At 50.2% G+C, this 23634-nt stretch overlaps 1 protein-coding gene across 2 annotated transcripts in view; it reads right to left on the reverse strand.

Moving 5' to 3' along the window:
* taf7 (TAF7 RNA polymerase II, TATA box binding protein (TBP)-associated factor) overlaps positions 1 to 23592 on the reverse strand; it is a 32769-nt gene extending 9177 nt beyond the window's left edge. Inside the window, exons 1-9 of one of the 2 annotated variants that reach the window (XM_085994167.1) lie at positions 23262 to 23592; positions 22478 to 22569; positions 18355 to 18437; positions 13701 to 13779; positions 10304 to 10437; positions 4905 to 5025; positions 2892 to 2950; positions 2314 to 2386; positions 451 to 567 (exon numbers count right to left, since the gene is read on the reverse strand). In XM_085994167.1, coding sequence (XP_085850293.1) covers positions 451 to 567; positions 2314 to 2386; positions 2892 to 2950; positions 4905 to 5025; positions 10304 to 10437; positions 13701 to 13779; positions 18355 to 18437; positions 22478 to 22517 — 706 coding nt within the window. In that variant the 5' untranslated portion in view covers positions 22518 to 22569; positions 23262 to 23592. The remainder of the gene's footprint in view (positions 1 to 450; positions 568 to 2313; positions 2387 to 2891; positions 2951 to 4904; positions 5026 to 10303; positions 10438 to 13700; positions 13780 to 18354; positions 18438 to 22477; positions 22570 to 23261) is intronic. The other variant, XM_085994176.1, reaches the window with a different exon arrangement.
* Between the last annotated feature and the right edge of the window lie 42 nt (positions 23593 to 23634).

Raw genomic sequence — 23634 nt, forward strand, 5'->3', positions numbered from 1 at the left:
ATCATCCCTCCTCACCGAGCGCCATCATCCCTCCTCACCGAGCCCCCTCCCTCCTCACCGAGCGCCATCATCCCTCCTCACCGAGCGCCCTCCCTCCTCACCGAGCGCCATCATCCCTCCTCACCGAGCGCCCTCCCTCCTCACCGAGCGCCATCATCCCTCCTCACCGAGCCCCCTCCCTCCTCACCGAGCGCCATCATCCCTCCTCACCGAGCCCCCTCCCTCCTCACCGAGCGCCATCATCCCTCCTCACCGAGCGCCATCATCCCCCCTCACCGAGCCCCCTCCCTCCTCACCGAGCCCCCTCCCTCCTCACCGAGCCCCCTCCCTCCTCACCGAGCGCCATCATCCCTCCTCACCGAGCCCCCTCCCTCCTCACCGAGCCCCCTCCCTCCTCACCGAGCCCCCTCCCTTCCTCACCGAGCTCCGCCCCCCCGTTCCCCACTGTACCTGCGGAGGTGTGGCCCTGCTTGTGCCCAGATGATCCTGGCGATGAGCTGTCGAGGTTTGGAAGTGAGCCCTGGTTCTCTACTTCCTTTGTTTCATCCTCTGCTATAACTTCCCATCCTGCCCAAGGGCAGAGTCAAGGAACGCAACACAGCAGCCAACACAATGTCGGACCTGGGCTTGACATTAGGCAAACAGCAGCTTTCATCTGCAAACCCTGGAGGAAGCTAAAGCTTTTAAAGAACCTTGGTCACAACAGCACGGGGCAGTGAAACACTGGTCCTTTGAGATTCACTCTGACAGACTTTTCAAGTATTGAAGTGTACAGAGCACGTTACTGTTGGTGAAGGGTTTACACGTCCATTATTGAACCTCCTCAGTGCACACCCTGTATTCACCTTGCTAAGTGAGGCAATAAACACCTCAGCGCTCTTTGAAGGAAAGCAAATTTCACTTTAAAATATCCCGAGCCCAGGACACAAGATGTGCGCAAAACCTCCAGTGATTGGCTATCCCTCCTTCACCTCTGGTGTCCAGCCTCCCTCTCTCCCTCACAATCCTTATTTCCATTTTATAAATACTCTGGTCAGTGCTCATCTCAACATCTCTTCCTTGTTTCTCCTGAGCTCACTGTATACACACACAGCCTCCCTGCATCACCAACGTGTTGAAATCAAGATTCTTTGCACTGTCTCCCACTCTAACACACTGATTAAAGGAGTTCCAAACCGGAAGGCCTCACATCCCCTTCTTCCCTATAATCCGCAAGCTTTTAACACTGAAGCTGGTGTCACAAAACTGCACCTTCCTGATTTACCCCATCCCCCCCCTCCTCTTCAACCTGGTGCATGCACTGTGGGGCTTCGAGCCTTCGCCCAGTTTCCTCAATACAATAACAAAAAGAGCCTGCAAGATGAGAGGGAAGTTGATAAAGACTGACTCCTGACCGTTAACTCTTGTGCAGTGTCTCCTCCATGATGAATATTAATCAAATTATTTACACTTCCAGCGACAGTCAGTAGTGAATCCACTGTCACTATTTGGAGGGCTATGAAATTACTGATTTAACCCAAGTTGCCTTAACCAAAACCTGAATGGTGAAAGAAGACTTGCATTAATGGCACTGAAGAGGAATGTTGGTACTGAAGAGGAATGCTGCCACGGAAGAGGAATCTACTGAGTGAGTGCTGCACCGTCAGAGGTGCCGTCTTTAGGATAAGTTGTAAAACCAAGGTAAAAGATGCCACGACACTATTTCGAAGATGATCAGGGGAGTTCTCAGTACCAACATTCCTCTTCAGGCATCTGGGCCAATATACAGTAAACTCTTGTTTAAACGGCACTTAATCATCCGGAATTCTTTAATAACCGACAAAATAGATAACCGGTAATCTTGCCGAATCAATCCAGCACTTGTTTTTCCGAGTCCGAGTTTCCTGCGATGGCCGAGTTAGTCAGTGGTTCTTTTTTTTTTTTTTTTTTTTTTTTGAGTTAAAAATTGCCTACCTCCATGTTATCCAGAATTTTTCATCAACCGGCACCATCCTGGTCCCGTAGGTGCCAGATACGAAAGAGTTTACTGTATATCCCTCAATAAACATCAGCAAAACAGATGCTCTGGTCATTTACCGCATTGCTGCTTGCGGGACCTTGCTGTGCATAAATTGGTTGCCACGTTTCCCATGTTACAACCGTGACTGCACTTCCAAAGTATTCCTTTGGCTGTGAAGCACTTTGGGAAGTCCTGAGGTTGTGAAAGGCACTATAGAAATGCAAGTCTTCCCTTAACAGTGCACCTGGGCTTCTGCCCAGAGTTGCCACACCCCATTGCCTGAACCCCACACCTCGGTTAAACAGGAAGGATACGGACACAGACGGCCTCAGCATCTGTGCTCAGCAACCGCTTCACTTCCTTTTCCACATCCGGAGACTCAATGTACTGAGAACAGAACAACCAAATATAAAGAGATTTCACTTTTGGATTGTGACTGCTGGGAATATAAAAGTTTAGATTCCAGTCTCAGCCAAGTATTCAGAATGTAACCAGTGCTGAGCCTGACTTAGCACCAAACACGATGGATTAGACACACAGTAAAGCTCCCTTTAAAAGGTCATGTTAGATACAGAGTAAAGCTCCCTCTACACTGCCCCATCAAACACTCCCAGGGTAGGTACAGCACGAGGATAGATACAGAGTAAAGCTCCCTCGACACTGCCCCATCAAACACTCCCAGGGCAGGTACAGCACATGTTAGATACAGAGTAAAGCTCCCTCTACACTGCCCCATCAAACACTCCCAGGGTAGGTACAGCACGGGTTAGATACAGAGTAAAGCTCCCTCTACACTGCCCCATCAAACACTCCTGGGGCTGGTACAGCACGGGTTAGATACAGAGTACACAGTACTGCAAGTTCTAGAGACAGATCAATCTAAAACCCTCACCTTCTTCTTTGCAGTTTTCCTGAACCGCCTTTTGCGGACATTCTTCAGTGGGCAGGTGACTGAAAATCAAGGATAAAACCAGAATGTGTCAACAACCATGAAACACAGACTGGACATTTTGTCCAACAGCATGAGGCCCTACTCTCTCTGGAGATTTCAGAATGGTGGCGAATTTGATTCACCTGATCCTAGGTATTCGAAATCCAGTAAAATCATTGCTAAACGCTGCCCTCGTCTTCATTTTGCTGCAACCACTGTACATTTTGCTTACACAACACATCAATACAAGGACAGCAGGCAGAGAGCAGGAGCTGGAATTAGTTACAGGGCTAGAGGGAGAGAATGGGTCCACGGGTTTATTTTGGGATTGGTACAAGTCTAGGGAGAGTGAGGCAGCGGGATTAGTTTTGGATTGATGCAGGGCTATGGGGAGAGAGCGGGGCAGCGGGATTTGTTTGGGACTGATGCAGGGCTATGGGGAGAGAGCGGGGCAGCGGGATTTGTTTGGGACTGATGCGGGGCTATGGGGAGAGAGCGGGGCAGCGGGATTAGTTTGAGATTGATGCACGGCTATGGGGAGAGAGTGGGATTGATGCAGGGCTATGGGGAGAGAGTGGGATTGATGCAGGGCTATGGGGAGAGAGTGGGATTGATGCAGGGCTATGGGGAGAGAGTGGGATTGATGCAGGGCTATGGGGAGAGAGTGGGATTGATGCAGAGCTATGGGGAGAGAGTGGGATTGATGCAGGGCTATGGGGAGAGAGTGGGATTGATGCAGGGCTATGGGGAGAGAGTGGGATTGATGCAGGGCTTTGGGGAGAGAGTGGGATTGATGCAGGGCTATGGGGAGAGAGTGGGATTGATGCAGGTCTATGGGGAGAGAGTGGGATTGATGCAGGTCTATGGGGAGAGAGTGGGATTGATGCAGGTCTATGGGGAGAGAGTGGGATTGATGCAGGGCTATGGGGAGAGAGTGGAATTGATGCAGGGCTATGGGGAGAGAGTGGGATTGATGCAGGGCTATGGGGAGAGAGTGGGATTGATGCAGGGCTATGGGGAGAGAGTGGGATTGATGCAGGGCTATGGGGAGAGAGTGGGATTGATGCAGGGCTATGGGGAGAGCGTGGGGCAGCGGGATTAGTTTGGGATTGATACAGGGCTATGGGAGAGAGCGGGGCAGCGGGATTAGTTTGGGATTGATACAGGGCTATGGGGAGAGAGCGAGGCAGTGGGCTTACTCCAGCAAAGAGCTGGCACAGATTCAACGGGTCGAACGGCTTCATTCTGTGCTGTAAACCCTCTCTGGTTCTACGCTTTCAGTAAGTGTCCGATCCAGTAGCTCATTTCCAGTGTTACACATTCTCTGCAGGTATAGCCAATTTTGGAAGGGCCGAGTCTAGAATTGTACTTTTGGGGCCTTTAATCAGCTCCAGTGTAGACAGTACAAAAATTTCAGACACTTCCAAGTATAGTAATGGTGACTGCAATGGATAGCCGAGTTAACAGACTTCATCCGCAGCTCTGTTAAACCAGTTCTTCATCTTATAACAGTCGCAGCTGGAGAATACGACACTTTCCAAAGCCCGTCATTACAAATGACAAAGTCCCAGTGCACTAACACTGCCCAATCCCAGGGAGGATAAAGCAACGCATCTCCTTTCATAGGAGACATTGGGAATGCTAATTGGGGCAGTTTTTCATTCCTTTTTCTCCCTCCCTATTTCTTTCCTGAAGGCCCCAACTCATGGCAGGTTACGAGTGGCTCTCCTCAAGTGGCCATTCTTCATGGGCAAGTCCAGACAATGGCAGGCTATTTGACCATGTGAGGCATCACAGTCGAGCTCAACCCTGTCCTTTCCCAGCCATCCACGCAGCTGCCCTCTCTTTAGGAGTCACCGGAGAGCAGTCAGGAGCGGGAACCTGGCTGAATCTTCTCGCTACCGAGCCCAGGGGTGCGGAGGCCCATAGTAACGTTTCTGTTGCTCCGCAGTCTGTGACACTTGTGAGACTCACTGCTGTGATTCCAAAGGAATTTCTTTTCCTTGTCCTTGTCCTTCTTTTTGTTTTTGGGATCAACCGGCATGGGCTCCTCCTGTGGAGGGTACAGCTCCCCATCAGTTGTACAAACCAGCATCTAGAGTGACAGAGTCAAAGCAGATAATGCAGCTGAAGCACTTGTTCCAATATACAGACAGCCCTCAACCCCGCTTCCCCCCCACAATAGATCAGTATGTTGAGGAACCAACTAGGGAACAGGCCATTTTAGATCTAGTATTGTGCAACGAGAAAGGGTTAATTAATAACCTTGTAGTAAAGGGGCCTTTAGGGAAGAGTGACCATAATATGATAGAATTTTATATTGAGTTTGAAAGTGATTTAGTTAAATCCAAAACTAGAGTCTTAAATCTAAACAAAGCAAACTACGTAGGTAGGAGGGGCAAGTTGGCTAAGGTAGATTAGGAAACTACATTAAAAGGTATGACAGTAGACAAGCAATGGCTAGCATTTAAATATTACATAATTTACAACAAATATATATTCCTTTAAGGCACAAAAACCCCACAGGAAAAGTGGTCCAACCGTGGCTAACAAGAAGTTAAACATAGTATTAAATCAAAGGAAGAGGCTTATAATGTTACCAAAAAGAGTAGAGAGCCTGAGGATTGGGGGGATTTTAAAATTCAGCAAAGGAGGACCAAGAAATTGATAAAGAAAGGGAAAATAGAATGAGAGTAAACTAGCGAGACATAAAAACAGATTGTAGAAGCTTCTATAGGTATGTAAAAAGGAAAAGATTAGTGAAAGTAAATGTGGGTCCCTTACAGGCTGAGACAGGAGAAATTATAATGGGGTATAAGGAAATGGCAGAGAAATTAAACAAATACTTTGTGTCTATCTTCACGGAAGACGCAAAAAACTTCCCAGAAATAGTGGAGAACCAAGGGAATTGAAAGAAATTAGTATTAGAAATTGGGAAATGTTGGTGTTCAGAGGGACCTGGGTGTCCTTGTAAATGAATCACTGAAAGTTAAAATGCAGGTACAGCAAGCAATTAGGAAAGCAAATGGTATGTTGGCCTTTATTACAAGAGGATTTAAGTATAAGAGTAAAGACGTCTTACTGCAATTATATAGGGCCCTGGTGAGACCACACCTGGAGTATTGTGTACAGTTTTGGTCTCCTTGCCTAAGGAAGGATATACTGGCCATAGAGGGAATGCAACGAAGGTTCACCAGACTGACTCCTGGGATGGGGGGTTTGTCCTATGAGGAGAGATTGAGTAGACTAGGCCTATATTCTCTAGAGTTTAGAAGAATGAGAGGTGATCTCATTGAAACATACAAAATTCTTACAGGGCTTGACAGGGTAGATGCAGGGAGGATGTTTCCTCTGGCTGGGGAGTCTAGAACCAGGGGTCACAGTCTCAGAATAAGGGGTTGGCCATTTAGGACGGAGATGAGGAGAAATTTCTTCACTCAGAGGGTGGTGAATCTTTGGAATTCTCTACCCCAGAGGGCTGTGGAGGCTCAGTCAATGAGTATATTCAAGAAAGAGTTTGATAGATTTTTGAATATTAAGGAAGGGAGGAAAAAGAGTGGGAGAGCAATAGTGGTAGGGGATTCTATCGTAAGGGGAACAGATAGGTGTTTCTGTGGCCGTAGACGTGACTCCAGGATGGTTTGTTGCCTCCCTGGTGCCAAGGTCAAGGATGTCACTGAACGGCTGCAGGGCATTCTGAAGGGGGAGGGTGAACAGTCAGAGGTCGTGGTTCACATTGGGACCAATGACATGGGTAGGAAGAGTGATGAGGTCCTGCAGCAAGAATTTAGGGAGCTAGGTAGCAGACTAAAGAGCAGGACCTCAAAGGTTGTAATCTCTGGATTACTCCCGGTGCCACGTGCTAGTGAGTATAGGAATAGGAGGATAGAGCAGATGAATGCGTGGCTAAAAAGTTGGTGCAGGAGGGAGGGCTTTAGTTTCCTGGATCACTGGGCCTGCTTCTGGGGAAGGTGGGACTTGTACAAGTCGGTCGGGTTGCACCTGAACCAGAACGGGACAAATATCCTTGCGGGGAGGTTTGCTAGCACTGTTCGGGGGGGTTAAACTAACTTGGCAGGGGGATGGGATACAGAGTGGAGCTATAATAGGGGGTGATGTACAGCCAAATATAGAGGAAAAAATAAGTCTGACTGGAAGGCAGAGCAAATATGGAACGTCACAAGGGAGTAGGGCGAGGCTAAATGGCATTTATTTTAATGCAAGGAGTCTTACGAATAAGGTGGATGAACTGGAGTTGTTGATGAACACATGGGAGTATGATGTTGTTGCTATCACGGAGACATGGTTGAGGGAGGGCCAAGACCGGCAGCTCAATATTCTGGGGTATAGAATCTTCAGGCGAGACAGAGGGGGGGGGGGGGGTAAAAAGAGGAGGGGGTGTCGCAATATTAATTAAGGAGACAATTACTGCTGTAAGGAGGGATGATATATTAACAGAACTTAAAAACAGATTTAAGGTAGTCATGGAAAAGGACAAGGATGGACCGGAAATAAAGGTTCTAAATTGGGAGAAGGCCGATTTTAATATGATAAGGCAGGATCTGGTCAATGTGGACTGGGATCAGCTACTTGAAGGAAAATCCACATCGGAGCAATGGGAGTCTTTCAGAAAGGAAATTGAGAGAGTACAATGGCAACATGTTCCCGTAAAGGTCAAGGGTGGGACCAACAAGCCCAGGGAACCTTGGATGTCAAGGGATATACGAGAATAGATTAGGAAAAAAAGGGGGGCTTTTGGCAGATACAAAGGACTAAAGACAGAGGAAGCCCTAGGAGTATAAAAAGTGCAGGGGGAGACTTAAAAAAGAAATTAGGAGAGCGAGGAGGGGCCATGAAATAACACTGGCGAACAAAATAAAGGAAAATCCTAAGGTGTTTTATAAGTATATTAAGGGCAAGAGGATAACTAGGGAAAGAGTAGGGCCCATTAGGGACCAAAGTGGCAAGCTGTGTGATATACTTGAACATATTAGCATCAAGAGGGAGGAGGTACTAGCGGTTTTAGCAGGCTTAAAAGTGGATAAATCCCCAGGCCCAGACGAGATGTATCCCAGGCTACTATGTGAGGCAAAGGAGGAGATTGCAGGGGCTCTGACACAAATTTTCAGAACCTCTCTGGCCACAGGGGATGTGCCAGAGGACTGGAGAACAGCTAATGTAGTACCATTATTCAAGAAAGGTAGTAGGGATAAACCAGGGAATTACAGGCCAGTGAGCCTAACATCAGTGGTAGGGAAATTATTGGAAAAAATTCTGAGGGACAGAATTAGTCTCCACTTGGAGAGGCAAGGATTAATTAGGGATAGCCAGCATGGCTTTGTCAAGGGAAGATCATGTCTGACCAATTTGATTGAATTTTTCGAGGGAGTGACTAGGTGTGTGGATGAGGGTAGTGCAGTGGATGTGGTTTACATGGATTTCAGTAAGGCTTTTGATAAAGTCCCGCATAGGAGACTGGTCAGGAAGGTAAGAGCCCATGGGATCCAGGGTGCCTTGGCACATTGGATCCAAAACTGGCTTAGTGGCAGAAGGCAGAGGGTGATGGTGGAAGGTTGTTTTTGTGACTGGAAGCTTGTGTCCAGTGGTCTACATTAATGATTGGGATGTGAATGTAAAAGGTATGATCAGTAAGTTCACAGATGACACGAGAATTGGTGGGGTGGTAAATAGCGAGGAGGGAAGCCTCAGGCTACTGGACGATATAGATGGGTTGGTCAGATGGGCGGAACAGTGGCAAATGGAATTTAACCCTGAAAAGTGTGAGGTGATGCATTTTGGACGGACTAACAAGGCAAGGGAATACACAATGAATGGTAAGACCCTAGGAAAGACAGAGGATCAGAGGGACCTTGGTGTGCATGTACATAGATCCCTGAAGGCAGCAGAACAGGTGGGTAAGGTGGTTAAAAAGGCATATAGGACACTTGCCTTCATTGGCCGAGGCATAGAATATAAGAGCAGGGAGGTTATGATGGAGCTGTACAAAACGCTGGTAAGGCCACAGCTGGAGTACTGTGTGCAGTTCTGGTCGCCACGCTATAGGAAGGATGTGATTGCTTTGGAGAGGGTGCAGAGGAGATTTACCAGGATGTTACCTGGGCTGGAGTGCTTCAGCTATGAAGAAAGACTGGACAGGCTGGGGTTGTTTTCCTTGGAGCAGAGAAGGCTGAGGGGGGACCTGATTGAGGTGTACAAAATTATGGGCATAGATAGGGTAGATAGAAAGGAACGTTTCCCCTCAGTAGAGGGGTCAATAACAAGGGGCATAGATTCAAGTTAAGAGGCAGGAGGTTTAGAGGGGATTTGAGGAAAAACTTTTTCACCCAGAGGGTGGTTGGAATCTGGAACTCACTGCCTGAAAGGATGGTAGAGGCAGGAACCCTCACAACATTCAAGAAGCATTTGGATGAGCACTTGAAATGCCATAGCATACAAGGCTACGGACCAAATGCTGGAAAATGGGATTAGATTAGGCAGGGCTTGATGGCCGGCACGGACGCGATGGGCCTCTTTCTGTGCTGTATAACTCTAAGGGAATCAAGGGATATGGGGATAGTGCAGGAAAGTAGAGTTGAGGTAGATCAGCCATGATCTTATTGAAAGGCGGAGCAGGCTCGAGGGGCCAAATGGCCGACACCTGCTCCTAATTCTTATGTTCCTCACACAGCCTTCAGCCCCGCCTGCTCGCCCCCCCTCCTCGCCCCCCTCAGCCCCGCCTCCCCGCCCGCCCCCCTCAGCCCCGCCTCCGCCTCCTCGCCCCCTCAACCCCGCCTCCCTCAACCCCGCCTCCTCGCCCCCTCAACCCCGCCTCCTCGCCCCCTCAACCCCGCCCCCCTCAACCTCGCCCCCCTCAACCCCGCCTCCTCGCCCCCCTCAACCCCGCCTCCTCGCCCCCCTCAACCCCGCCTCCTCGCCCCCCTCAACCCCGCCTCCTCGCCCCCTCGAACCCGCCTCCTCGAACCCGCCTCCTCGCCCCCTCGACCCCGCCCCCGCCCCCTCAACCCCGCCCCCTCAACCCCGCCCCCTCAACCCCGCCCCCTCAACCCCGCCTCCTCGCACCCCTCAACCCCGCCTCCTCGCACCCCTCAACCCCGCCCCCTCGCCCCCCTCAACCCCGCCCCCTCGCACCCCTCAACCCCGCCTCCTCGCACCCCGCCTCCTCGCCATATTCCTCAATATAAGATCAACAAACGATGGAATAAACACTGGGCCCCGGCCCACACATCTGAAGCAAACAAACAATCTCTTCTCCCTCAGTTGCTAGGGAACCGTTGTTCATTGCCACCACTCCGTTTTGAATTCAGCACGTGACTTTTCTTTTTATCGTCATATAAATAGTGGGCTCAACGAACCTGACACAGATCAGCAGTCTTATAAAAAGTCTTTTTATCGATAGTCTTGAGGGATTCGACGATACACGGCATATCAACTAGCTTGGAAGCCAAGGGCTGCTTGTCCACGCGCACAATGCCATGCCGGCCGTCCGCTGTGGGAAGGGAAATAGAAACCCAGTCAGCAGATCGCGTGCAACTCCGTTACTGCAGTTACACTTTCCTCTCCTGAAAACGCCCACTCTTCATGAGGTTCCACTGGGTTCTGGTAGTTCCACCAAGTGTGAGCTGAGCCAATCGAGGTCTTTAAGGCAATAAAAAGTGGATCCCAAAGTGACATTCAATATTAACACAAAGGGTTATTAGAACAGGTTATTTACTTCAAGGAGGTGTTTAGGCGGAGATTAGAACAGAATTGGATAAGGATTGGGAAAGGAATATAAAAGAATGCAGGGGAAGGGTCACGTCGGATGCTGGGATCTTTCCTCCCCCCCAGAGGATAGTGGATGCCTGGAACAAGTTGCTGGCTCGTGCGGCGAATGCAGACTCTGCAAACCTCCAGAGGAAGCGGGACCAGTTCCTGGCTGGGCGGAGATCACGTCTCATAAAAAGTTGGTGAAAAACCTGGTAATATAAGCATGGTCAATGTGGTCTCCAGGATTAGTTTTCGATTGCCTAAGGGGCGCGGAGAGGAATTTCCCAGTTTTATGGCCCTTATTGGGTTTTTAATCCATTTTCCCCCCTCTCCCAGGGGCTCACACTGCTGGCTGGTGGGTAGGGTGGTGTCTAACCTCGAAGCTCCAGGCATCGCTAGGTGTGGGGCAGCCTCGATCGACCAGCTGGCCTTCTCCAGTCGCCATTTTCGGATGTACGCGTAAGATTTCGAGTTGCCAGCCCCAGCTGGAGAGCTAGCACTGGCGCGAGGGGCCATAGAAACATAGAAGATAGGAGCAGGAGTAGGCCATTCGGCCCCTCGAGCCTGCTCCGCCATTCAATGCGATCATGGCTGATCATCCAAATTCAGTACCCGGTCCCTGCTTTCTCCCCATACCCCTTGAGCCTTAAGAAATATATCCAACTCCTTCGTGAATATATTTAATGTATTGGCCTCTACTGCCTTCTGTGGTAGAGAATTCCACAGGTTCACCACACTCTGGGTGAAGAAATTCCTCCTCATTTCTGTCCTAAGTGGCCTACCCCTTATCCTTAGACTGTGACCCCTGGTTCTGGACTCCCCGACCATCGGGAACATCCTTCCTACTTCTAGTCTGTCCAGTCCTGTCAGAATTTTATAAGTTTCAATGAGATCCCCTCTCATTCTTCTAAACTCCAGCGAGTACAAGCCCAATCGACCCAATCTCTTCTCATACGTCATTCCTGCCATCCCAGGTATCAGCCTGGTGAATCTTCACTGAACTCCTTCCATGGCAAGAACATCCTTCCTCAGGTAAGGCGACCAAAACTACACACAATACTCAAGATGTGGTCTCACCAAGGCCCTGTATAACTGCAGCAAGGCATCCTTGTTCCTGTACTCAAACCCTCTCGCTACGAAGGCCAACATACCATTTGCCTTCTTAACCGCCTACTGCACCTGCATGCTTACCTTCAGCGACTGGTGCACAAGGACACCCAGGTCTCGTTGCACTTCCCCTTCTCCCAATCTATTGCCATTCAGATAATAATCTGCCTTCCTGTTTTTGCCACCAAAGTGGATAACCTCACATTTATCCACGTTATATTGCATCTGCCATGCTTTTGCCCAATCACCCAACCTGTCCAAATCATACTGGAGTTTCTCGGCATCCTCCTCACAGCACACACGCCCACCCAGCTTTGTGTCATCTGCAAATTTGGAGATATTACATCTAGTTCCCGTGTCTAGATCATTAATATATATTGTGAATAGCTGGGGTCCAAGGACCGATCCCTGCTGTACCCCACTAGTCACTGCCTGCCACTCGGAAAAAGACCTGTTTATTCCAACTCTTTGCTTTCTGTCTGCCAACCAGTTCTCTATCCAAGTCAATACCTTGCCCCCAATCCCATGTGCCTTAACTTTACACGCTAATCTCTTATGCGGGACCTTATCGAAAGCCTTCTGAAAGTCCAAATACACCACATCCACTGGTTCTCCCTTATCTATTTTACCAGTTACATCCTCAAAAAATTCCAGTAGTCAAGCACGATTTACCTTTTGTAAATCCATGACTTTGTCCGATCCTGTCACTGTTTTCAAAGTGCTCTGCTATTACATCTTTTATAATGGACTCTAGCATTTTCCCCACTACCGATGTCAGGCTTACCAGTCTGTAATTCCCCGTTTTCTCTCTACCACCTTTTTTGAATAATGGGGTAAACATTAGCTACCCTCCAATCAATGGGTACTGTTCCAGATTCCATCGAATGTTGGAAGATGATCAGCATCTTCACCCGTGCTGAAGTTCTATGATCCTATGAAGCACTAAGACACTGGGGCACAGATTCAAATTTAGATGATACAGTAAATGCATGATTAAGATATACGCCGAGAATTTCACCGGGGAACTCTCTCGATCGGCCGCAGTAACTTTGGCACAAGCTCGGCGGAAATTCCAGTTACGCACCTATCTGGGGTTCCTGCCAATTAGGAGACCGGCAGGGAAATTTCTGACACTAATTTCTTTACACAGTGGATGGTAAAATAGCCAACCCAGGGGAGGGAGTGGAGGCAGAGGTCATAGATTTTAAGAGGTTGACGGATATATTTTTGACAGACAGGGTTATTGAAGGGTCTGCGAGTAGGGTCTTTAATCTGTGGTGCAGCCAAGCAGGAAGTCCTGGGCTGCGTCGAGTTAGCCGATCTGAGCCAGAGTAGCTACAATTGGCAATGGGACAATGCAGCCTCAGCCAGAGCTCCCACCTTGGATCACGAACCAGCAGCCCTGCTGGAATCTGCAACTGCGTGAACATCGGGTCATGCTAGGCTGTGAAGTCCTCTGCAGTCAAATAGCCCATTGACAGTCACTGTCCAGGGCTCACACGCTGGGGGACGGAAGTACTAACACACAGCCAACACTGGTGGAACTGGCAAAACCGGAGAAGCCAAACTGCAAGTAAAACACAGCTTTGCCGAGATTGACGGAGCCGGCCTTAAATGGCGCAGCCTGATGGGAAGGGGAATTATGGCGAGTGATTATGGCCAGTTCATTAAATATATTCAAGAAAGAGTTGGATAGATTTCTTGAGGCTAAAGGGATCAAGGGATATGGGGAGAAGGCAGGGACAGGGTACTGAATTTGGATGATCAGCCATGATCTCATTGAATGGCGGAGCAGGCTCAAAGGGCCGAATGGCCTACTCCTGCTCCTATCTTCTATGTTTCTATTCACTCAGAAAGCCACCTTGTATTGCGAACGCATTCAGCCGAAACACTTACGGTGCAGCTCGATGGTCAGGCGGTCCCGGAGGTTGATGTTCCCAGACTGCACAGCTCTCCGCACAATGGCTGCTTGTTCCTGCGGAGAAACAACACGGACTGGAAAATCTACAGGGCATTACTCACTCCCTCATTCACCCAGACACATGGCCCTTCCACATATCCCCCTCACCAGTCAGACTGTCAACAAAAATCAGAGGGCATGGAATGGTTAGGAAGTAGGAGACAGAGTAGGGATAATGGGCATGTGCTTAAATTGGCAGGATGTGACTCGTGGTGTCCTCCAGGGATCTGTACTGGGGCCTCAGCTTTTCATTAGATTTATAAATGATTAGATGAAGGAGCAGAGAGCCGTGTATCCAAGTGTGCTGACGACACTAAGTTAGGTGGCACAGTAAAGTGTAGGTGGGAGCAGAAAGTTGCAGAGTGACATCGACAGATAGTGAGTGGGCAAAACTGGCAGATGGAGTTCAATGTGGGAAGTGTGAGGTCACCCACTTTGGGCCTAAGAAAGATAAATCAGAGTATTCTCTAAATGGTGAGAAGCTGGGAACTGTGGAGGAGCCGAGAGATTTAGGGGTCCAAGCACAGAAATCACTAAAAGCAAGTGCACAGGTACAAAAAATAAATTAAACAATCTAATGGAGTGTTGGCCTTTATCTCGAGGGGCTGGAATACAAAGGGGTGAAGTTATGCTTCAGGTGTACCGAGCTCTGGTCAGACCGTATCTGGACACTGTGCTCAGTTCTGGGCCCCACACCTCAGGAAGGATAGATTGACCTTGGAGGGGGAGCAGCGCAGATTCACCAGAATAATACCGGGACAGAAAGGGTTAAATTATGAGGACAGGTTGCACAGACTGGGCTTGTATTCCCTTGAGTATCGAACATTAAGAGGTGATCTGATCGAGGTGTTTAAGATGATTAAAGGAGTTGATAGGGTAGAGAGAGAAACTATTTCCTCTAGTGGGCGAGTCCAGAACAAGGGGGCAGGACCTTAAAATTAGAGCCAGGCCGTTCAGGGGTGATGTCAGGAAGCACTTCTTCACACAGAGGGTAGTGGAAATCTGGAGCTCTCTCCTCCAAAAAGCTGTTGAGGTTGGGGGTCAATTGAACATTTGAAAACTGAGATTGATAGATTTTTGTTCAGCAAGGGTATTCCGGGTTATGGAACCAAGGTGGGCAAATGGAGTGAAGATACAGATCAGCCATGATTTCATTGAATGGCGGAACAGGCTCGACGGGCTAAATGGCCCATTCCTGTTCCTATGTTCCATGAAAACAGAATTGTTCAATAGAGCTGCTGCCCCCATAGCTTTTATCCCTCTTCCTGTAAGAAGTGCCCGAGATTCTACAGCAGCACAACTGGGATCAGGAGCTGACTGTGTGGGGGTTACAGGCACAGTTGGTGCTTGCTGTCTGTAGTTACCTCAATCTCTCACACTGCCCATTCCTATATAACTATCGATCAATCTGTTGCCATTACATTCCCCAACCATTACATAGAACTACATAGAATATACAGCATAGAAACAGTGCATTCAGCCCAACTAGTAGTGCTGGGGTTAATGTTCCACACGAGTCTCCTCCCATTCCATCTGCCTCATCTCAGCCTTTCAGCATATCTTTCTATTCCCTTTTCTCTCCTGCACTCATCTCGTTTCCTTTTGAAAGCATCCCAAGTTATCTGCCTCAACCACTTCCTGTGGTAGCGAGTTCCACATTCTAACCACTCTCTGAGTAAAGACATTTCTCCTCATTTCCCTGTTGGATTTATTAGTAACTATCTTGTATTGATGGCCCCTAGTTTTAGATTCTCCCACAAGCGGAAACATTCTCTCCATATCGATCCTGTCCAACCCATTCATCATTTCGAAGACCTCTATCAGGTCACCTCATAGTCTTCTCTTTACTAAAGAACAAAGCCCCAACCTGTTCAATCTTTTCCGATAGCTGGAATCTCAGTTCTGGTACTATCCTTGTAACTCTTTTTTGTACTTTCTCCGGTGCTTCTGTGTCCTTTTTATAGTATGGAGACCTGAACTGTGCACAGCACTCTAAGTGCAGCCTCACAAGGGTCCTATACAAGTTGAACATAACTTCACTACTTTTAAATTCTATACCCCTAGAAATAAATCCCAGTGCTTTGTTAACATTTTTCATTGCTTTGCTGACCTGCAATGCTGCTTTTAGTGATTTGTTCACCTGTATCCCTAGATCCCTTTCCACTTCAACCCCATTCAGTTTCTTATTTTCTAAAGTGTAGGTGATGCTTCTATTTTCCTACCAAAGTGCATCACCACACATTTATCTATGTTAAAGTTCATTTGCCACTTAACTGCCCAGTCTGCAAGTTTTTTTTAATATAGAATCATAGAATGGTTACAGTGCAGGAGGCCATTTGGCCTGTCGAGCCCGTGCCAGCTCTCTGCAAGAGCACGCTCAGCTAGTCCCACTCCACCGCCCTTTCCCCGTGGTCCTGCAATTTTTTTTCCTTCAGGTACTTATCCTTTTGAAAGCCACAACTGAGTCTGCCTCCACCACCCTTTCAGGCAGTGCATTCCAGATCCTAACCACTCGCTGAGTAAAAAAGTTTTTCCTCATGTCGCCTTTGGTTCTTCTGCCCTTCCACCAATGGGAACAGTCTCTCTCTATCTACTCTGTCCAGACCCCTCATGATTTTGAACAGCTCTATCAAATCTCCTCTCAAACTTCTCTGCTCTAAGGAGAACAACCCCAGCTTCTCCAGTCTATCCACGTAACTGAAGTCCCTCATCCCTGGAATCATTCTTGTAAATCTTTTCTGCACCCTCTCGAAGGCCTTTACATCCTTCCGAAGGTGCGGTGCCCAGAATTGGACACAATACTGGCCAAACCAGTGTTTTATAAAGGTTCATCATAACTTCCTTGCTTTTGTACTCTATGCCTCTATTTATTTATGAAGCCCAGGATCCTGTAAGTTTTTTAACCACTTTCTCAACCTGCCCTGCCACCTTCAACGATTTGTGCACATATATCCCCAGGTCTCTCTGTTCATGCACCCCCTTTAGGATTGTACCCTGTAGTTTATATTGCCTCTCCTCGTTCTTCCTACCAAAATGTACGTCTCACTTTTCTGCGTTAAATTTAATCTGCCACGTGTCCGCCCATTCCACCAGCCTGTCTATGTCCTCTTGAAGTCTATCACTATCCTCATCACTGTTCACTAAACTTCCAAGTTTTGTGTCATCTGCAAATTTTGAAATTGTACCTTGTACACCCAAGTTTAAATCATTAATATATATCAAGAAAACCAGTGGTCCGAGTACCGACCCCTGGGGAACTGTGTACCTTCCTCCAGTATGAAAAACAACCGCTCACCACTACTGTCTGTTTCCTGTCACTGAGCCAATTTCATACCCATGCTGCCACTGTCCCTTTTATTCCATGGGCTTCAACTTTGCTGGCAAGCCTATTATGTGGCACTTTATCAAACGTCTTTTGGAAGTCCATATACACCACATCAATCGCATTGCCCTCATCAACCCTCTCTGTTACCTCATCAAAAAACTCGGTCAATTTAGTTAAACACGATTTGCCTTTAACAAATCCATGCTGGCTTTCCTTAATTAATCCACACTTGTCCAAGTGATTGTTAATTTTTTCCCGGATTATTGCTTCTAAAAGCTTCCTCACTACCGAGATTAAACTGACAGGACTATAGTTGCTGGGTTTATCCTTACGCCCTTTTTTGAACATTTGCAATTCTCCAGTCCTCTGGCACCACCCCCGTATCTAAGGAAGATTATGGCCAGAACCTCCGCAATTTCTACCTTTACTTCCCTCAGCATCCTAGGATGCATCCCATCCGGTCCTGGTGACTTATCTACTTTAAGCACAGCCAGCCTTACTAGTACCTCCTCTTTATCAATTTTTATACCATCCAGTATCTCAACTAACTCCTCTTTCACTATCTTCTTGCATTATGTTGCATTCTTCCTCAGTGTTAGCTATACCCCACAGTTTGATATCATCTGCAAATTTTGATTATTGAGTTAATTGTTTCTAAGTCCAAATCATTAATGTAAATTATGAGTAAGTGGTCCCAGCACTGATGCTTGTGGAAAACCGCTTGCTGCCTTGCTCTAATCTGAATAACTACCTTTTACCCCTACTCTCTGCTTTCTATTGTTTAGCCAATTTGCTATCCATTCAGCTGTTTGTCCCCTAACTCCAGCTGCCCTAACCTCTGTCATGAGCCTACAGTGTGGTACCTTATTGAAGGCCTTTTGAAAAGGAGATTTTTTGATTTACTCAACAAGTTATGATCTGGAATGCACTGGCTGAAAGGGCGATGGAAGCAGATTCAAGAGTGACTTTCAAAAGGGAGTGGGATAAATTTGCAGGTCTATAGAGAAAGAGCAGGGGAGTGGGACTAATTGGATAGCTTTTTAAAGAGCCGGCACAGGCAGGATGGGCCGAATGGCCTCCTCCTGTGCTGTCAGATTCTATGATTCCAGCATTTTCGTTTTTTGTTTCAGATTTCCAACGCCCGCAGTATTTTTTTTTGCTTTCTATTCAGGCCAATAAAAGCTTATTTGAAATCTGAATTTACACTCCAAGCCCCGATACATGAACCCGAACTTCATTCACTGAAGAGAATGGGAACCACTTACCGACGGCAGCCTCAGAATGCACTGACTCTCTAACTCGTGAGGGGCATCCTCTTTGCTCTTTGAGCCCTGCTTCTGTCCTTTCGCTGAAACAAGAAATACAAATGGAGCGAGTTTAGCCTACATCTCGCTGTGATTACCGTGGAATGAGGGAGCGAGGTGGTGAGAGATTCACAATGGTGTACAATTCTGGCCTATTAACTGCACCAAACCTTCCTGGTTCACTAGGCCATGATATAGCAGATAAACAGACAAGCTTGAATTTATACAGCGCCTTTTGCGACCTTGGGACATCCCAAGGTGCGTCACAGCCAATGAAGTACTTCTGAAGTGTGATCACTGGCGTAATGTAGGAAACGCGCTGGCCAATTTGCGCACAGCAAGCTCCCATAAACAGTGAGGAGATAAATCAGACCATCTGTTTTAGTGGTGTTGGTTGAGGGGTAAATGTTGGCCAGGACACCGGGAGAACTCCCCTGCTCCTCTTCCAATAGTACCGTACACCGGGGAGAACTCCCTGCTCCTCTTCCAATAGTACCGTACACCGGGGAGAACTCCCCTGCTCCTCTTCCAATAGTACCGTACACCGGGGAGAACTCCCTGCTCCTCTTCCAATAGTACCGTACACCGGGGAGAACTCCCCTGCTCCTCTTCCAATAGTACCGTACACCGGGGAGAACTCCCCTGCTCCTCTTCCAATAGTACCGTACACCGGGGAGAACTCCCTGCTCCTCTTCCAATAGTACCGTACACCGGGGAGAACTCCCCTGCTCCTCTTCCAATAGTACCGTACACCGGGGAGAACTCCCCTGCTCCTCTTCCAATAGTACCGTACACCGGGGAGAACTCCCTGCTCCTCTTCCAATAGTACCGTACACCGGGGAGAACTCCCTGCTCCTCTTCCAATAGTACCGTACACCGGGGAGAACTCCCCTGCTCCTCTTCCAATAGTACCGTACATCGGGGAGAACTCCCCTGCTCCTCTTCCAATAGTAACGTACACCGGGGAGAACTCCCCTGCTCCTCTTCCAATAGTACCGTACACCGGGGAGAACTCCCCTGCTCCTCTTCCAATAGTACCGTACACCGGGGAGAACTCCCTGCTCCTCTTCCAATAGTACCGTACACCGGGGAGAACTCCCCTGCTCCTCTTCCAATAGTACCGTACATCGGGGAGAACTCCCCTGCTCCTCTTCCAATAGTAACGTACACCGGGGAGAACTCCCCTGCTCCTCTTCCAATAGTACCGTACACCGGGGAGAACTCCCCTGCTCCTCTTCCAATAGTACCGTACACCGGGGAGAACTCCCCTGCTCCTCTTCCAATAGTACCGTACACCGGGGAGAACTCCCCTGCTCCTCTTCCAATAGTACCGTACACCGGGGAGAACTCCCCTGCTCCTCTTCCAATAGTGCCGTACACCGGGGAGAACTCCCCTGCTCCTCTTCCAATAGTACCGTACACCGGGGAGAACTCCCCTGCTCCTCTTCCAATAGTACCGTACACCGGGGAGAACTCCCCTGCTCCTCTTCCAATAGTGCCGTACACCGGGGAGAACTCCCCTGCTCCTCTTCCAATAGTACCGTACACCGGGGGGAACTCCCCTGCTCCTCTTCCAATAGTACCGTACACCGGGGAGAACTCCCTGCTCCTCTTCCAATAGTACCGTACACCGGGGAGAACTCCCCTGCTCCTCTTCCAATAGTACCGTACACCGGGGAGAACTCCCCTGCTCCTCTTCCAATAGTACCGTACACCGGGGAGAACTCCCTGCTCCTCTTCCAATAGTACCGTACACCGGGGAGAACTCCCCTGCTGCTCTTCCAATAGTACCGTGCACCGGGGAGAACTCCCTGCTCCTCTTCCAATAGTACCGTACACCGGGGAGAACTCCCTGCTCCTCTTCCAATAGTACCGTACACCGGGGAGAACTCCCCTGCTCCTCTTCCAATAGTACCGTACACCGGGGAGAACTCCCTGCTCCTCTTCCAATAGTGCCGTACACCGGGGAGAACTCCCTGCTCCTCTTCCAATAGTGCCGTACATTTTTGAAGGCGCTCACTGGGAGGGAGTGAGGCCAGCAATACAGCTTCTGAAATTCATACTGCATTCTGAGCAAGATGTTCTAAACCAGGGATTAACACCCAGCCTTTAGCAAATATTATTTCAGCAGGCCTCCCCTTTCCGAATGAATTCATTGCCTCACCAAAAATCAAATCGAGCGGCTGTATAACTGAGCGAAGATCTGGAGAAGCTCTTGACAGCGGGATCCGTAGGCACCGTGGGTCTAGACAGCGGGATCCGTAGGCACCGTGGGTCTAGACAGCGGGATCCGTAGGCACCGTGGGTCTAGACAGCGGGATCCGTAGGCACCGTGGGTCTAGACAGCGGGATCCGTAGGCACCGTGGGTCTAGACAGCGGGATCCGTAGGCACCGTGGGTCTAGACAGCGGGATCCGTAGGCACCGTGGGTCTAGACAGCGGGATCCGTAGGCACCGTGGGTCTAGACAGCGGGATCCGTAGGCACCGTGGGACTAGACAGCGGGATCCGTAGGCACCGTGGGTCTAGACAGCGGGATCCGTAGGCACCGTAGGTCTAGACAGCGGGATCCGTAGGCACCGTGGGTCTAGACAGCGGGATCCGTAGGCACCGTGGGTCTAGACAGCGGGATCCGTAGGCACCGTGGGTCTAGACAGCGGGATCCGTAGGCACCGTGGGTCTAGACAGCGGGATCCGTAGGCACCGTGGGTCTAGACAGCGGGATCCGTAGGCACCGTGGGTCTAGACAGCGGGATCCGTAGGCACCGTGGGTCTAGACAGCGGGATCCGTAGGCACCGTGGGTCTAGACAGCGGGATCCGTAGGCACCGTGGGTCTAGACAGCGGGATCCGTAGGCACCGTGGGTCTAGACAGCGGGATCCGTAGGCACCGTGGGTCTAGACAGCGGGATCCGTAGGCACCGTGGGTCTAGACAGCGGGATCCGTAGGCACCGTGGGTCTAGACAGCGGGATCCGTAGGCACCGTGGGTCTAGACAGCGGGATCCGTAGGCACCGTGGGTCTAGACAGCGGGATCCGTAGGCACCGTGGGTCTAGACAGCGGGATCCGTAGGCACCGTGGGTCTAGACAGCGGGATCCGTAGGCACCGTGGGTCTAGACAGCGGGATCCGTAGGCACCGTGGGTCTAGACAGCGGGATCCGTAGGCACCGTGGGTCTAGACAGCAGGATCCATAGGCACCATGGGTCTAGACAGCAGGATCCATCGGCACCATGGGTCTAGACAGCAGGATCCATAGGCACCATGAAAACAGTGAACAGCAGTGGGCCTAACCCCGATCCCTGGGGACACCACTAGTAACATGCCTCCAGGCTTATCCACAGCCATTGACTATAACTTTCTGCCTGCGAGATTGGAGCCAGTTGCTAATCCAGGGCAACAAATTTGCACTGATACCACAAGATAGAATCTTAGAGTGAAATCTTAGAGTATCCTAGTGCGAGGTACCAGTCAAAGGCTTTCTGAAAGTCTAAGGAAACTATGTCTATCATATTATCCTCATCCACTAACCTGGTTAATTCTTCAAAAACTCAAGTAAGTTTATAAGAGAAGACCTTCTTTTTCGGAAGCCATGAAGAGTATTTCTGATGGGCCCTTCTGTTTCCCAATGAATTCCTGCAAGCATGATGGGTGTCAGGCTGATGAGCCAGTAGTTCCCTGGCTTATCCCCAATTTAGCAAATCGGAACTTCATGAGCTCCATTCCAATCTAAGTGAACAATCCCTGACTCTACTGAGCTACTGAAGATACGGGCAAGGGGCTCAAATCTAAATCTAATGGACCCAGAAACGAGAACTGCAAATGCTGGAAACAGACAGCAGCATCTGTGGAAAGAACAGATGGGTCAATGCCTGCTGCTCAAACTTCAGCACAACTGAAGGGCTGAGCCAAGAAAGTGGCCAGTTCTCTCATCTGTGTGTTTACAGCATTTGTTTTTCCCCTTATTTCTCCTGGTCCCAGACCTGTGTTAACTGTAGTGGGAGTTGTTTTGCTTTATGGGATTTCAGGAGCACACTTCAGAAAGTGACAGATTGATGTAAAGTGGGAGATACTGAGAGTCCTCACCTGTCATTTTTTTCCAGGAAACGGATCCTTTTTTGTCCATAGTCCACAGGCCTGGCAACTAATCCATCAGGCTCAGTGCCGAGAGTTTACAGCTATCAGAACAAGAAAACAGAGTGATCACCGAGTTGGGGCAATCCGACAACAGACAGGGGTACCGACAACCCGACACCCGGGCTCAGGGGGCACCCACACCCGGGCCTCGGGGGCACCCCCACCCGGGGATCGGGGGGCACCGACACCCGGGCTCGGGGGGGGGCACCAACACCCGGGCTTCGGGGGCACCCACACCCGGCCTCGGGGGCACCCACACCCGGGCTCAGGGGGGCACCGACACCCGGGCTCGGGGGGGCACCGACACCCGGGCTCGGGGGGGCACCGACACCCGGGCTCGGGGGGGGCACCAACACCCGGGCCTCGGGGGGGGCACCAACACCCGGGCCTCGGGGGGGGCACCAACACCCGGGCCTCGGGGGGGGCACCAACACCCGGGCCTCGGGGGGGGCACCAACACCCGGGCTTCAGGGCACCCACACCCGGCCTCGGGGGCACCCACACCCGGGCTCAGGGGGGCACCGACACCCGGGCTCAGGGGGGCACCGACACCCGGGCTCGGGGGGGGGGGGGGGGGGCCGACACCCGGGCTCGGGGGGGGCACCGACACCCGGGCTCAGGGGGGGGGGGGGGGTACCGACACCCGGGCTCGGGGGGAGGGGGCCGACACCCGGGCTCGGCGGGGGGGGGGGGGACCGACACCTGGGCTCGGGGGTCCAGGCTCCGCTCTCACCGCTCGGCCAGTCGCCGCCCCACTCCTCCGCAAACAGGCGCAGGCCAGCACCGGAAGTCTCTCGGGGACCACTTCTCGCTGCACCGGGCGGCCGACGGGGGGGAATGGTTAGAGTGACGGACCGGAAGGGGAGGATGGAGCGGACGTTAGTGAGGATCCAGATCCTGGCAGAGAGGGAAGGAGCCAGTGAGAGGGGGAAGGGAGAGCGAGAGCCAGTGAGAGGGGGGAAGGGAGAGCGAGAGCCAGAGCCAGTGAGAGGGGGGAAGGGAGAGCGAGAGCCAGTGAGAGGGGGGAAGGGAGAGCGAGAGCCAGTGAGAGGGGGGAAGGGAGAGCCAGTGAGAGGGGGGAAGGGAGAGCCAGTGAGAGGGGGGAA

This window comes from Somniosus microcephalus, chromosome 1 (genome assembly GCF_052327205.1).
Source record: "Somniosus microcephalus isolate GS21.2 chromosome 1, FLI_Smic_1.0, whole genome shotgun sequence".
In the NCBI taxonomy this organism is placed as follows: domain Eukaryota; kingdom Metazoa; phylum Chordata; class Chondrichthyes; order Squaliformes; family Somniosidae; genus Somniosus; species Somniosus microcephalus.